Here is a 15,042-nt window from a genome sequence, read left to right as displayed (position 1 = left end):
ACATTAAGTTCCGCCCTTCAGTTGATTCTTATTAGGTGTTTTGTCACAGCATCAAGAAGTAGCTAATACTGCTGATGGCCTGCATGGAGTGCTTGTAGTTAGCTGGGCGTTGAAGGCATTAGCTGGAGGCTGAAGTTTGGCTGTGGTTTTAGAATTCTTACCGGCAGAGTGCGTCTCTGTGTGGCAAAGCACTTCTGGCTGCCCATACTGAAATTCGGCCCATTTTGATGTAATTGGCTTAGAACTTCGTTGACTCCTCTCTTGGCTCTTGTGGGTGTGGCTCATTGGGACTTGGAGTGGCAGCAAGGCTCTGTACTTCCATTCGGCACTTGGCTGAGTAGAGAATATATGTGCTTCTCATTAGGAAGACCCCAGCAATGACGGCGAAGTAACTCCCATAAACTAAAAACTGGAAGAAAACAATTAGCATTTATAAAACCTGACCGCTTGAATCACTGATAATATGTAACAATCTTCCTTCTTTGATTGGCTTATGGGGTAATTGAGATCCAGAACTTATTATGGGTCGTTCTGATTGGAGATTACCCTCTTCTATATCAAATGATCCAAGGTTAAGAATGTAAGCACGTGAAGTGGAGACTGAGGGTCTGGCTTTGTGGCAAAATGCTTAGGTTCAAACCCTAGCTACTTCAGCAATGGTGGAGGGAAAGCCCAGTAGGTCCCACGGGTCTGTCTGTATGTCTGTGTTTGAAGGCTGGTTTGAAGGTGATTTTTAAATGCCAAGGTTATTTCTTCCTCACCTTCTTCAAGTGAATATGAATCTAGTTGTTATAAGCTTAGTTGGTGTTATAATTAAAGGCTGCATACTTAGAATTGTTCATAATCAATGAATTAAAAATAAACCTTCAACATTGCTAGTTTTAAGATTAAGTCATCTTGGAGGCAACCTAGTTATTTTACATTCCTAGACAGTATGTTAACAGTAACATAGTATTAGGTTAACATTGTAATAGGCAACAGAGTTTTACATACATACATAGATACATACACACACACCCCATACACCCCCCATATATATACATATATAAATATATATAGAGTTAGTATATACCTATTAGATATATAGGTAATATACCTATTACCTATACAGAGTTAATATAACATAGACATATTATATAGGTACAGGTAAGTTATATAGGTATATTACTTAGACAGAGTTACTATAGCATTGTAATAGGAACAGAACTGCGCTTACCTGAGTGGTGATTGACAAGTGGAGTCCTCTTTGATCTACCACAATCACAGTAATGATGGTCTGGATCACCAAGGCAATAAAGGTGTCTATGCCGAACACCAGGGCATAACGCTCTAAACTCAGGTTAACAGCAATCTGAAAGCTGTCATTAAGTGTATAGTTAGCACTGAACCACAGCATACATACAGTTCTTATCTCAAGGATAGAAACTGAAACTGGCCATGGTGGTGCATTCCTGTAATTCTAGCATTCAGGAGGCAGGAAGAGTTCAAGGTCACTTCTAGCCATAGAGCAAACTCAAAGCCATCTTGGGTGTGTATACTCGAGGCCTTGTGTTGAAAGCAAACTAAAAGCTATCACAAAAGAAAAGAGTTGGAAGCAGCATTATTAAGGCATGTCTTACCTAACTGGTACCCAGTATAGACAAATAGGCAGAGCAAAGGAAAAGAGTTAAATATCGTTAAAGGCCAGATGTAAGGCACTATGATAAGATTCCTCTAGCACAATCTAGCACTTTCTAGAAATTAAACCTGAAAAGTTAACATCTTATAATTGGAGAATATTGAATATTACTTGGTTTTATACATGATCGTAATGAAGTTTTATTAAAAAATGCAAATAGCATCTGACCTGAGGACTTAACAAATATGTTCAATTTATTTTCAATGTCCTACAGTGAGAAGATATGGCAGGTGATTATTCTTTGAGGATTGAGACCATGGTTGGTTGTGCAGCTGACTGAATCTATAGTTAGTTTTTAACTATAGTGATATTGAAATATTACTGTATATATTAGAATGCAGATAAAAGTCTGTGGCTTCCAAATATTCTTTAAATGCAAAGGAATAATAACAGTTCTACCCTTTAGTCCTTGTTATAAAGAATAAAACTAACCTCTGAAGTTTGAGTAAACTAAGATATTTCAGTTAAAAAACTTGGCTTTCTGTAATGATTATGATTAACTCCAATTATCAGTTTAGTACAACGTCACGTCACTTGGGAAGAGAGCCGGAAAGAGCGACTGTCTGGGTCAGATCACTCTATGAACATGTCTCTGGGGGGCTGTATTGATTATTAATGTGGGCAGTGTCATTCCCTAGGCAGGGAGATGAACAGAGGAGAAAGCTGTGTGAGGTGGAGCAAGAAACAAGGATATGTTGATTCTCTCTTTGCTCTTGACTATGGATAAAATATGACTTCCCCTCAAATACTGGGCTATATCATTTTCTAATCTCTGCTGCTTTTTCCAAGAGCATCTGTCATGGCAACAGACATGAAACCAGAACACTTGATAACTAGCAAACTTCTGCATTTTCTCACGATCTCTGCCTCGGGACTCATATCCCAGTGCTTTACTGTTTATCAAACATTTTTCACAAATTAAAAATGAAACTCGACAAAGCTTGTCACTGTTTCTCAGATGTAGCTTGAAACTCAAATGCCTGTTTCTCGTGTCTTTTTGGCTAACACCAAAGAAAACTAATGGTATTTATTCTCCTCTCCACCTTCTCTGAGACAAGATGTATGTGGCCCAGGCTGACTTCAAGCTTGCTATGTCACCAAGGATGACCTTGAACTCCTAACCCTTCTGCCTCCAAGTTCCATGTTCTGAGTAACAAATATGTTCAACTATGTCCGGTTTATGTAGGAATCATGCATATGTGGCAAGCGCTTTACCAGCTGAGCTACATAGCCCGCTCCCAAAGAAGATTCCTTGTAATCAGTTTTAACTTTACCCACACAAGCCACATACTTTTAAATCATTTCTTTCCTAAAAAAAAAAGGAGCCCAAACCAAAACCTCTTATAAAGCACAGAAAAGCTTAAGGAAAGCTTTTAATTCCAGAGGCCTTATTTTATAAACTATTCAAAAGCACAGTTCCAAGTATAAGTGAAGCTGAAGTTTTCTTATAATCTTTGCATCACTTCTCCCCCCCACCCCCACCCCTGCCCACCCCCGGGTCCAACTTTTTTAGAACTTTTCTGAGAATATTTTGTTCCCAGAAAAGTATGTGCTTAAAATGTATCAAGCAACTAAGTGAGGTTAGAAATAAAATCTACACCTATGCATTTAAAATTAGGTCACACTGCACCTTATTAAGACGAATTGTTGGAAGCAAAAAGAAATCAGAAATAGATCATGAGTCCTTGCTTTTGGTTCATGCAGTATCCCAGGTCCACCCCCCCTTGGTGATTATTCAGTTAAATGAGAAGATGGCTTTGCTGAATTACATTCAATATATAGTTAACATTGAACACTGTGATTGATTAAAGTCTTTCCGAAGCTCCCAGAGAGCCTCTCGGAATCCAGTAGAGTAGGGAGGAATGGCGGGTGATACTTACACTGCTATGGTTATAAGAAATGAATAGCTAGACTTGACTAGTAAATAGCCAGCATAGCACACCCAGATGCTATGCGTGTAATTCATGAGCAACAGAGCGCCTGCGATGACAGCCGAGAAGACAGCCAGACCCAGCTCTCCTAGCAAATCCCAGTTGACCTTCACATAGCCCACCAAGAATGAAGCCAATGCTCCTGGAAACAGATAAGAGAGGGGGGGAGGACCAAGCTGTGGACTTTGCAGGAAGAGAACAGTAACACTCCAAGCAAACAAACAAACAAAATCTCAGATCTCGAGCGACTTCAAAGATGATCATACCATTTCACAAAAACTATGTGATTGGTTTACATGGGGATTTTAAGAGTGGACTTTTGTTTTCAACCCACTTTGCTGTTATACTTTTAATTAGTATCAACTACGTGTCAGGCACACACTAGGCAGAAGAGACAGAAGGGCCCTAAACACAGCAGTGTGGGGTAGCAACACAGTACCGAGTCTTTCAACACCCAGGACTCAGGGAGGCAGATCTCTGTGAGTTCGAGGCCAGCCTGGTCTCCAAAGTGAGTCCAGGACAGCCAAGGCTACACAGAGAAACTCTGTCTCAAACAACAACACACAACAACACACCCCAAAACCAAAACCAAACCAAAACCAAAACCCATCTAGGATAGCAGGTATATAAACATTTTGGAAGTAAAGTTGCTTTATTGTTTTCAATTTTATAATTTTGGAGAAATGGGTATCCTAATTTATTTTCTTTCTTCCTCCTCTCTCTCTCTCTCTTCCTCCCTCCTTCCCTCCCTCCCTTCCTTCCTTCCTTCTTGCCTTTCCTCCTGCCTTCCATCTATTCTTCCTTCCCTCTCTCCTTTCCTAGACCTAAGGGATCTTGGGGGGCTCCTTACACTGCCCTTGAACTCCTGCATTCAGTAATCCTCTTGTTACAGCTGGCCTGATTTTCTCGAGGCTTTGGAGGAAAAGGACCTGTACTGCTGTATAGTATCCATTAGCAACTAGGGTTCTCTTTAACTGAACAAAAGTTGTTTCAGGCTCAAATTATTGACAGCTGGTCAGCTATTTTTCCATAGGTGATCTGTAATAGAGCTGTTTCTAGAAAGGATGGTTCTCCCCAAGACTTCTGGCCATAAAAGCACCAATTCTAACGATCCAATTCTGGCATAGCCCGGGGTTTCAGGAGTTAGCTGAAGTCTTCCAAGAGGGAAACAATACTCAAACAGAGGCCATGTGCATCCCTGAAGCTTCCTGCAGCGGAAGGTGTGGAAAAATATGTCACTTCCTGAAACACATCTTCAAAGTCTCATTTACGAATATGTAAATATTTATTGTGGAGTATGCTTCAAAGGCAAATTTCTTTTTGATATTAGAAGCCTGAGTGTAACATCATGAAATTACATAAAAAAGCCCGTTTTGAAAATTACTGGTGCTCAGTCTAGAGTTCTGAAGGTCCCCGAGAAGACTCTCAGGGTAAGATTCTGGAAACCTTCATGTGTTTTCTAGAGTTAATAATAAAAATTCTGCACTTTCTCTTTTCTTTGAATATTAAGAACAGCCTTGACTCTAGTAGCTCAGGAAATACGGGCAACAATCACCAAATGAGACCATGATACTGTGAAAGCTTCTGTATGGCGAAGGCAAGCAGTCACTCGGGAGTGGGGGTGGGGGGGTTGGGAGTTTTGGGGGGGAAGACGGTGCCTACGGAATGGGAGTCTCTGCTATTATACAGCAGACAGAGGGTCCATAGCTACAATATACTGCATCCAAAACATCAAACAAGAACAGACAAGTAGGAGGGGAAGGAAAAGGAAGGGCACAGAGGCACAGGAGGAAGTATGCCCAGCATACAACATATGCATGTACACAAGCTTCTAAAGACTAAAACAGCCAGGCAATGGTGCCATAAACCTTTAATCCCTGCACTTGTGAGCCAGAGGCACGTGGATCTCTGAGTTCGAAGCCAGCCTCGTCTACAGAGGGAGTTCCAGGACAGCCAGGGCTATAACACAGACTTTGCCTCAAAAAACTGAACAACCAAACAAAAAAGACCAATACAACAAAGGGCTGTGTTAGCTTAGTAAGTCCTTGCCTTGCAAGCATGAAGATGTGAGTTCGAGTCCCAGAACCCACACAAAAAGCTTGGCATGGCAGATTATTCTATTCCCAGCAGTGGGGAGGCCAAGATAAATGGATCCCTAGAAGAAACTGGCCAGACAGTTTGCCCTACTTGGTGAGTTACAGGCCAATGAAAACCTCACCTAAAGGAAAAGAAAAGAGAAGAGAAGAGAATATAAACAGATGGGTGATACCCAAGGGATGACACTTGAAGTTGTCCTTTGACTTCCATGTTCCTGCATCTGCACAGGCACACGTGTACATACATGCACACACCAAAAAGATAAAAGAAAAACAAGTTATATTGATGTCACTCATCTTTAAACTAAGAACAAAATAAATTATCAAACTTTAAACTATATGAACATAATACTGAAGGTACAGGACACATTATCAGCATTTATCTTAATAATGAAATGGTTATCTATGGATTCTACTCAAAATACATTACTTGGTTGTCAGCTTTATAATCTTGAGTTATTTACAACTGTAACATATAGTATAAAAAGCTATTGTACATCTGGGTGTGGTGGCACACACCTTTAATCCCAGCACTCAGGAGGCAAAGGCAGGTGGATCTCTGTGTCTCTGTGAGTTTGAGGCCAGCCTGGTCTACAAAGCAAGTCTAGGACAGCCAGGGCTGTTACACAGAGAAATCCTGTCTCAACCCGCCCCGACTCTTGCAAAGTTATTGTACTCTTTATTTTTCAGTGCCTTGTACCCTTGAATGGGAAGATGGCTCAGTGGGTAAGAGGTCTTCCTATGGAAGCATAACCAGGGCACCTGCAAAACACTAGATGTGCTTGTGTGTGCCTGTAACCCCAGTGCTGTAGGGAGTGGGGACAGGATGATCACTGGGACTTGCTGGCCACTAGCCTAGCTGTGGGCTCTGTAAGAGACCCTGTTTTAGGGGACACCTGATGTCCTCTTCTGGCCTCTGTGTACACACAGCCACGTACACATCTGGACATATACCCTGGCCTCCCTCAACTGCAAAAAAGATTACTTTACTTTCTGGTCATAGCAAACTCACCACCATGGAGAAGTTGATGAACTTGAGATGTTTACTTACCTCCAAATGTTGCACTGGCCTCTACTGCTCCATTATAGATAGAAGAGTCTTGGGAGGGTGCCTTGTGTTCCCATAGGACTTGAACATAATTCAAGACTTGGTTATAACCGGCTGTGGCAAAAGCCCACCACAGGGACCAGTAAACAAGGTGCTTTGAGGAGTAACACTCCTTGAGATCCTGGAACCAATGCACAAAGTGTTTTGAAGCCGTATTTTCTAGCCCTGGGTTGCTCTGCTCTCGGTCCCCTGGGTCCACTGAAGTGGCAAACAATTCTGGGGGAGCGCTCTTGTGGTTCTGAGCTTCCTCGAGGGCAGTACCTTGTTCTGGCGGCTTTTGGCAAGCTTCTGTGTCAGACTTTGTATGGAAAAACATGCTCTTCTTAGGCATTGGTAGAAAAATGGAGAAAACAAAAGCCACAGAGACACAGGCCAACGATATGACAAAGAGGTAGAAGTATGGCAGGCTCGCCAGGGATACCAAGACCTGGGCCAGCACAGAGCCTGCTGTGTAGGCCACCAGGGTGATACTCCGACAGTAACTGCTTACCTTCTGATAGTGCTCTGGGCTGACCATGCTGTATATGTAAGCATAGTAGGCTATCTCCGTGGCTGAGACAATCCCAAAGAAAAACTCAGCCACCTGCATGAGCATCACACCTTGGCCAAACAAGAGCATCAGGTAGCTAGTGGCGAAGGTCACAACATGTAGCATGATGACGGGTTTGTAGCGCAAGTAGTCGGTGAGGACAAACACAGGGGGCAGCATTGCCAGGTAAGAGTACGTCCAGACGGGAAGGACCTCGTTTGCCATCTGTGGAGTTGATACATAGGCATGACCAGAAGCACAGCATATCTCCAAGGGACGTGTGGTAGATTTGTACCTCAAAGTCACATCTAATCCGACATTCTTAATATTATGAGGGAAAAAAATCATAGAAAACTGATCTACAGGTAAATTGCTAAGAAAAAGTAGTGTCCTTGCTAAATGAAAACAAAATAACAACAACAAAAATAACAGCATGGGTAAAGAAGAAAAGAAGACAAAAGCTCCAAAACATACTTAGGTTTATCCCAGTAGAAGAGTTCAAGGGAGACAATATGTCCTCTGGACTATATAAAAAATTGAAGCTTAAATTGTATGTAATGGTTCAATAAATTAGTTAAAAAATTTTCAAGTTAAGTTTAAACTTAAATATTTTGAACTTGTGTGATTTCCAAGTTCTTAAAACATCCCAAGCTAGGGGGCTGGAGGGATGGCCCAACAGTTAAGAGCACTGACTGCTCTTCTAGAGGACCTGGGTTCAATTCCCAGCACCCACACAGCAGATCACAACTCTCTGTAACTCCAGTTCTAGGAGATCCAACATCCTCCTATAGACATACATGCAGGCAAGATGCCAATGCACATGCAATAAAAATGAATAAATTGAAAAAAAATCCCAATTTACTCTTATACAATGATTAGCAACCTTGGGTATAGAATTCACATTGTAAAAAGTGTAGGACAGCCCCTCTTTATTTGACCCGCGGTTGCCTTCCTCCTGGATGAAATCTGGGTGGACACACACAACAGTAGCAAGAGTAAATGGCTTTGTTAAATTACCAAGTGGGAACAGGTAATGCATGCCATTTCCCTCCTGTTCAGATTTGCTAGGCTCTCAAGCTCCTCACACCCTATCCGTGTCTGTGGATGTCACTGCTTCCTAAAGTTTAATGTGGGTCATATCGCTATTTCATGACAAACACATGCATGCTCAAGTGTCATAGGCAGAAAGGACTCAGAAGGTTGTTACTGATCTTTAGTTGTGATGAGAAACCAGTCTCTTAAATCATTGAACTTCCCCTCACTGACGTGTGGACGCGCCAAAGTCTCAGGAGGGCCCAGACTAACCTGTGGGTCTGACGTAGGATTTATTCATTTGTCCATGGTGCACTCGGAGGCAAACTTGGTGGGTGTGTTAAGCTGATTCTGGCTCACCCTGGTCTTAAATATGACATGTTTCAGTGCAAGAAACACCGAGTCCATTGTTTTTTGCTTGCCTTCCGTCTTTGCCAACACCCTACTGATAACCCAGCACCAGTTAGCTTGCTAGGTGATGTCACCTTCCACACTGTATTTTCATGGTTGTGCTTGGAGACAATAAGCCAGCCCAGGTTGATTTTCTGGTTGGGTTGGCATATTTTCTTCCTGTACCTCTTAGATAGAGAGAAAGGAAGGAAGGCATGGATGCATTCCTGGCTAAACTGGAACATGCTCTATAAACCAGACTGGTCTGGGTTTCACAGAAGTCCACCTGCTTCTGCCTCCTAAGCGCTGGCATTAAAGGCCTGCGCCACCATTTCCAGTAAGAAGTATCTTTTTAAGTTAGAGAATTTAGCCATGCTGAAAGAGAAGCATATCAGGGAAATAAATATGTTTACAGCAAATATACTGCTAAATAGTTTTTCAAAACCAAGTAAAAATACAAGAAATATAGCCATGTGTTGTTGATACAATCTGAAAAATGTCTTTGGCTAATTTTGTTTATTGTACAAACCTATGGAGAGTACGTCCAGAAACTCAGGTGCTATAGCCCACTATACGGCCCAGCTATGTGGTGTTTAGTAGCGTGATAAATAGGAAAGCGTTTAAAAAAAAAAAACTAAAACCAAAACCACGAGGTTAACTTAAACACAAGAGAATATGATAGACTCGAAATACACAATAACCCTAGGATGTGTGGGCTGATGCTGGTGTAGTGTGGTGCTTTTATTTTTTGCTAAGTAGAAAGATACCTTAAGACAATGATAAAAGTATCAGCGAATGCATAGACAGTAACAGCCATTAATCATATGATAATATCCCATCAGAACTCATCATATCGAGTTTTACATTGTATTATATATAATATATATGTATACACACACACACACACACACACACACACACACACACGGGTGTGTATGTTACACTTTTATGGGCAACAGAGCAGTAGGTTTGCTTACACTGATATCACATAAACCCATAAATAAGCACTGAGGTGTGATCTTTCCGCTGGCTGCAGCGTTACGGTCTTTAACTATAGTTGACGTGTTATAATTCTGGAGCGGCACTGCACACATATACAGCCCACCGTTCATTAAACGTCATTATGTCATACATGTGACTGTATTACAGTTTCTTCTTATAGCCTGTTTACACTACAGAAGCCTGTTGGTTTCTCAGAGGGCCATCCTGTGGCAGAGAAAAGCCTCATTTTAGGGTAAGTGTGACGGAGACCTGAAAAGCTCCTGTGTATCATAGACTAGCGTCCAGACGCTGAAAGTTAAAATTCTCTTTATACATCTTTAAGTGTTTGGCTTAACGTTTTCACAAGTGTAAGGAGGAAATAACAGTTCTAATAAGCAATAAATTCTGTGAAAATGGGGCCTCACTGGAATCCAAAGCTCCCTTTCTTACTGTAAGTCAAATGACACCCCCACCTCCTTGTTCAAGTCTTATGAAATTAACCCCCATTAAGATATGTACCCGTCAGCTTACCTCTGCGCTAGTAAGATTCTTACTAGGTTCAGACAAAAATGGGATTAAGAATGCTTCCGAGGGCCTGAACATGGAGAAAAATCCAAACAAGCAGAGTATCACTGTGGGATAAACCCAAGAGTTGCTTGGAGGAGCTCTGAGGCAATTCATGGCTGGTCAAACGGAAACAAAGCGGAAGTTAAGCCGGGCGCGTCCTTCTGGGGCATCTTGGAGAGCCTCAAAAGCGGCCCATTTCTACACGTTTTATGAAAAGACTTTGTTTGTCCATCTGCCATGAGGCTGCAAAGGTGACTGATGCATTACTTTTCACACGTTTCATGGATGAACCCTCTCTTTTCAGAGGGCCCCCTTTTCATTATTGCTGGAGGGAATCGAATTTCTTTAGTGTTTTCTCGAACACAGTTCTGGGCAGCTGCTAATATACCATGGGTGGTGGACCAGTGCGCACTTGATCCTAAGTGGGATTCGGGCTAAGGAATCTATGTTGAGTTACAGCAGGGCAAGTCCTTCCAGATAAACAGCTTGGATTAACAAGCCTTCTGGTGTCCGCCCACTCCATTTTGCCTGGATTCCAGAACTTTTAACTCACTAACTGGCATTCGTGTATTACAAACTTATCTTTCCACTAGATTGTTCCTTGTCTGAAATTAACAACTAAAATATCTGTTAAATTATAGTCTGAGTTTTATCTGCTTAGCCAACTTACTACCCCCCCCCCCTTTTTTTTTTGAGTCAGGGTTTCTCTATGTAGCCTCTGGCTGTCCTGGTACTCTGTAGACCAGGCTGCCTCAAACTCACAGAGATCTTCCGCCTCTGCCTCCCTAGTGCTGGGACTAAAGGTGCGTGCCACCCAGCTGCATGTGGTGGCAGACATCTGTAATCCCAGATCTCTTACCCAGAAATAGGAAGCAGACACAGGGAAGTTTCCCAGAAGCTCAGAGGCCAGTCAGCCTGAAGAACACAGCACAGAGGAACCAAGAAGGACCCAGCCCTAGCAAGGCAGAAGTGCAGAACTGGCCCCTGAGGACTGACCTCTCACCTCAAGACCCCACAAGTGCACCCTAGCATGTATGTGCCTGCCTTCACCCCACACTATGCTAATAATAAATATTAACTAAGGAAATCAATTACATAAAGATCCTATCTTTCAAATGCCCAGCCCCCCTCCCTGTGTTTTCCACTGATGCTAATTATGCTTGGGAACAGGAGGCGTGGCTTCTAAGACTATCATTTCTCTTTTCATTATGCATGGATCGCCTCTAAATGTCTAGTTGCAGGTTATTCACAGGGGAGGGTCCGTCATTCTTCACACTTTTTCCTGTGTTGATATGGCTCACAAAGCACTAGAAGATCTTCTTGGTCACTGCTCAGAAGGCAAACAACAAACACAATGGGCCTTATTATTTTATGGTGGCTGCATTCGAAAACATGTTTTGCTTTCCTCTGCGGACTACAGTGAGCACGAGGAAGTTTATCAGACCTTCACAGTTGAGATCAAACATTGTTGTTAAGAGACATTTTTGGTGGTCTCAATTTTGCTTGCTTTCTGAGATGACGCATAGGAAGGCAGCTATTTTTGGAAGTGAATTTTGAGTTGCCAAAACAGCTCAAGTGGCACTCATGCCAGAAGGGTAGGCCACCAGGGTAGAGGCTCAGGGGTCTAAGTAGAGCAGCCTACCGAGTCACAGCCATGTCTTGTCCTCACTCAACCTTTTACAGGGTGCTCTAAGTAGCTGTCAAAGTTGAATAAGGTCAATATCTCTTAATTGGGAAGGCAGTGGAAACTATGTCCCGAGAGTGTAAGTGCCACAAAGTCAGGGTGTGTCGTGTGGTTCATCGCTCTGTCTTGAGTGGCTAGAAAGTACCTCACAGTCAGTCTGCCCTCAAGGATGATAAGAAATGATACTAGCAAGGAGCAACTGTAGCCCATGTGGACAACGAGGGTGGAAAGGGAAGATGCGAGGATCAGGCAAGAGATACAGGGCATGAGACCACACACAAGTACCATCTTGGTTTTCTGGGCACGCCCCACTTTCTGGTCATATCAGTGGAAGGCCAGATCTCTTGCAATGGAATTTACATTGGGAAATTTACTTTGTGGAGGTGATTTTTTTTTTTACATTGGGAAATTAATTTTGTGGAGGTAAATGTGATATTTGTCCTATTTAATTTAGTTTTTACTTTTAGCTTTTGAGAGTCTAGCACAGCCCAGGCTGGTCTCAACTCCTTGTACAGCTAAAGATGGCCTTGAACTTCCTACCCTTCTGCTTCTGCATCCTGAGGGTCCTATCTTGCCAGGCTTTGTACAGTGCTGGGGTGTGAACTCAGTCAAGCACCCCACCAGCTGAGCTCTAGCCTTCTGTCCTCATTTTAGAGAAGGGAAGCAGAAGGCTGGAGCCTGAACCCGGACTTGGCTCTTGCAATTCCAACTTCACTAATCTCTCCTCATCCCTGGGTTGAGAAAGCACAGATAGATTTTCAAAACTTCAATTCCAGTTTACTTTAGAATACCAGTTTTTTTTTTTTAGGGTGCTATCAACAAAACTGTAATGTTCATGAGCACGAGCAGGATTTTTTTTTTAATAGATGCAAAACTATTCAAATTCGAGTTCGCTACAGAGTTCATGAGGGTTTTTCCCCTAGGTACCTTTTGCTTATTTTAATAACAAACTAACATACAAACACAATTACAAATGTGACTAATACAAGACAGTCAGGATGAGCAGCTGAAGAGGAAAGAGGTGTAGGTATGCACACCAGGGCAAGTCATCCTAGAACATTCCGGAGGGCCACATCCTCCGTACAGATGCTCCTGTAGATCTGGGGGCCTGTGAGATGGTTCATTGCACAAAGGCACTTGTCATGCAAGTCTGGCACCCTGAGTTCCCTGGAGTTCACATATGGGTGGAAGGAAAGAACTAGCTCCACAAAGTTATCCTCTGACCTCTCTACACAGGCTGTGGGGCATGTAAGGGCGTGCGTGCGCACACAGACACACACACTATTAGGATAGTCTATGAACTGTTCAGTCCTGATATGACTTGATGTGGTGGGATGGGTGGGGACTCCCCTTTTCTGAGGGCTAGGGGAGGGGGGACATGGGGAAGAGGGAGGGAGAGTGGGAATGGGAGGAGATGAGGGAGGGGGCTATAATTGGGGTGTAAAGTGAATAAATAATTAATTTAAGAAGAATAGTCTATGAGCTGCAGTGTTCTAGCGTATCTCCATTTCTCATTCTCTCCTGACCACCCCACCTTCCCGTCCTTAAGATCCCACCTGAAATTCTACTTGCTGTGCTCATGTGACTCGGGGGCACAACTGGCTTGCTATTGTGAGATGACACTTCTGGAGGTAGATTTCCCTATCCCTTCATTTCCTGTGCTTTCCAAATATGACAAAACTTTAAAGAGTTGCTCCATAGCAGTGGTCCTCCTACGTTACTCAGAAACCACACAACTATAGTTTTTTTTTTTTTTTTAAGATAAAAGAATAGTGTGTGGGGTGTAGTTAAAAAGAGAAAAAGAAGCAGGAAAAGGAGGAAGGAAGAGAAGAAAAAAGAAAAAGAAAGAGAGAAAAAAAAAACCAATATAGCTGAAGCAAAATCAAGGCTCGCAGATTTGAAACTGTGAGCAAATATCCCACCAGTGAAGCCTCTGGGAGTTAACACACAAGGTGGAATTCATCAGCCACTCCTAGCTCAGACCTGGGGCAGAGCTTACCTGGGTAGCCGGGGAAGAATGTGGAGGACGTTACAGAAGGAGAGATGAGGCTCACAGCACAGAAGGAGGAGGCGAATGGACCAGAGGAATAAATAGCAAGACTGGGCCTTGACTCCACTCCCATCCATGCCAGACACCAGCCGGTCTCACCAGTTCCACCCACCCAGGAGACACAGGAGCACCCGCCTCTGACTCGAATGTAGTGTACCACGGTGTCTGCCCCTGTACTACTGGGATCATACAACAAGGCAGCATGGTGACCCTGAAAGAGTCTACAACGAAAGTGACCACCTAAGTTACTTTCAAAGTCACACTTTTTTCTGTGTGCTGGGCTAAAAATAGTACCATTTTTATCTTGTGCAAAAAGCAACAGCTGCAGCTCTTGGACCTTTCAGCACTTGACCATCCCGTCCCCAGACTCTGTCCCTGTTTTGGGTCCATTTCCACATTCCCACCTAAAGAAACTTGTATTTTACTGGTTTCTGCTCCCAGATATGTGAAACACTGTAGCTTTACAAAAAATGAGAATTCCCTTGCTGGTGCATCTAATCCTACTTCATAAAACAACATCAAAACCAAAACCAGCCCATAACTATCTCTAATAAGATGTACGGTTTACTTGTGTCTTAACAGTGTTCACATTTGGGTAGATGACTCGTCACAAGTTTTGTTTCAGTACTTAGAGAAAATGTCTTTATGTTGCCCCTTACATGCTGACACTCCTTGGTGTTGCAGTCTAATCTTGTATTCTTCACATCATTACCCTGTTATGCATTTTTTCTACTTTTAACCACTGCCTTAAAATGTCCTTTCCTAAAAAGCAGGCACTAATATTTGGAATTCTCCATTTTCATGTTGACTTCAAGATAACCTCATTTGACATCTCAATCCCACAACATCCCAGAAAGTAAGGTTCTCCTTCTTTCACAAGCATGAAGCAAAAAAAAAAAAAAAAATCAAAAAACACACAAAAAACCCAAAATCCACTTCCTTGCCAGGATCCATGAGGGGGTGGGCTGGTTACAAGGGCAAGCTAGGAGTTGCTTC

General features: G+C 42.6%; 1 protein-coding gene across 1 annotated transcript; it reads right to left on the bottom strand.

Moving 5' to 3' along the window:
• Nucleotides 1-204: 204 nt before the first annotated feature.
• Slc19a3 (solute carrier family 19 member 3) lies at nucleotides 205-14,189 on the bottom strand. Its single transcript, XM_051153954.1, has 6 exons — nucleotides 13,996-14,189; nucleotides 10,277-10,428; nucleotides 6,757-7,567; nucleotides 3,559-3,751; nucleotides 1,217-1,358; nucleotides 205-409 (listed from the first exon to the last, which is right to left on the bottom strand). The coding sequence occupies exons 1-6, from the start codon at nucleotides 14,117-14,119 to the stop codon at nucleotides 239-241; spliced, it is 1,593 nt and encodes a 530-aa protein (XP_051009911.1). The 5' UTR covers nucleotides 14,120-14,189; the 3' UTR covers nucleotides 205-238.
• Nucleotides 14,190-15,042: the final 853 nt, after the last annotated feature.

This window comes from Acomys russatus, chromosome 12 (assembly GCF_903995435.1).
Source record: "Acomys russatus chromosome 12, mAcoRus1.1, whole genome shotgun sequence".
Lineage (NCBI taxonomy): Eukaryota > Metazoa > Chordata > Mammalia > Rodentia > Muridae > Acomys > Acomys russatus.
The sequence above is the reverse complement of the archived record's forward strand: the minus strand, read 5'-3'. Positions and strand labels throughout refer to the sequence as shown.

Coding starts and splice junctions, on each gene's coding strand:
- Slc19a3 (XM_051153954.1), bottom strand. CDS start 14,119: ATGGGAGTGGAGTCAAGGCCCAGTCTTGCTATTTATTCCTCTGGTCCA. Junction 1,359..3,558: donor TTTCTTATAACCATAGCAGT/GTAAGTATCACC, acceptor ACTTAATGACAG/CTTTCAGATTGCTGTTAACC. Junction 410..1,216: donor ACTTGTCAATCACCACTCAG/GTAAGCGCAGTT, acceptor GTTTTCTTCCAG/TTTTTAGTTTATGGGAGTTA.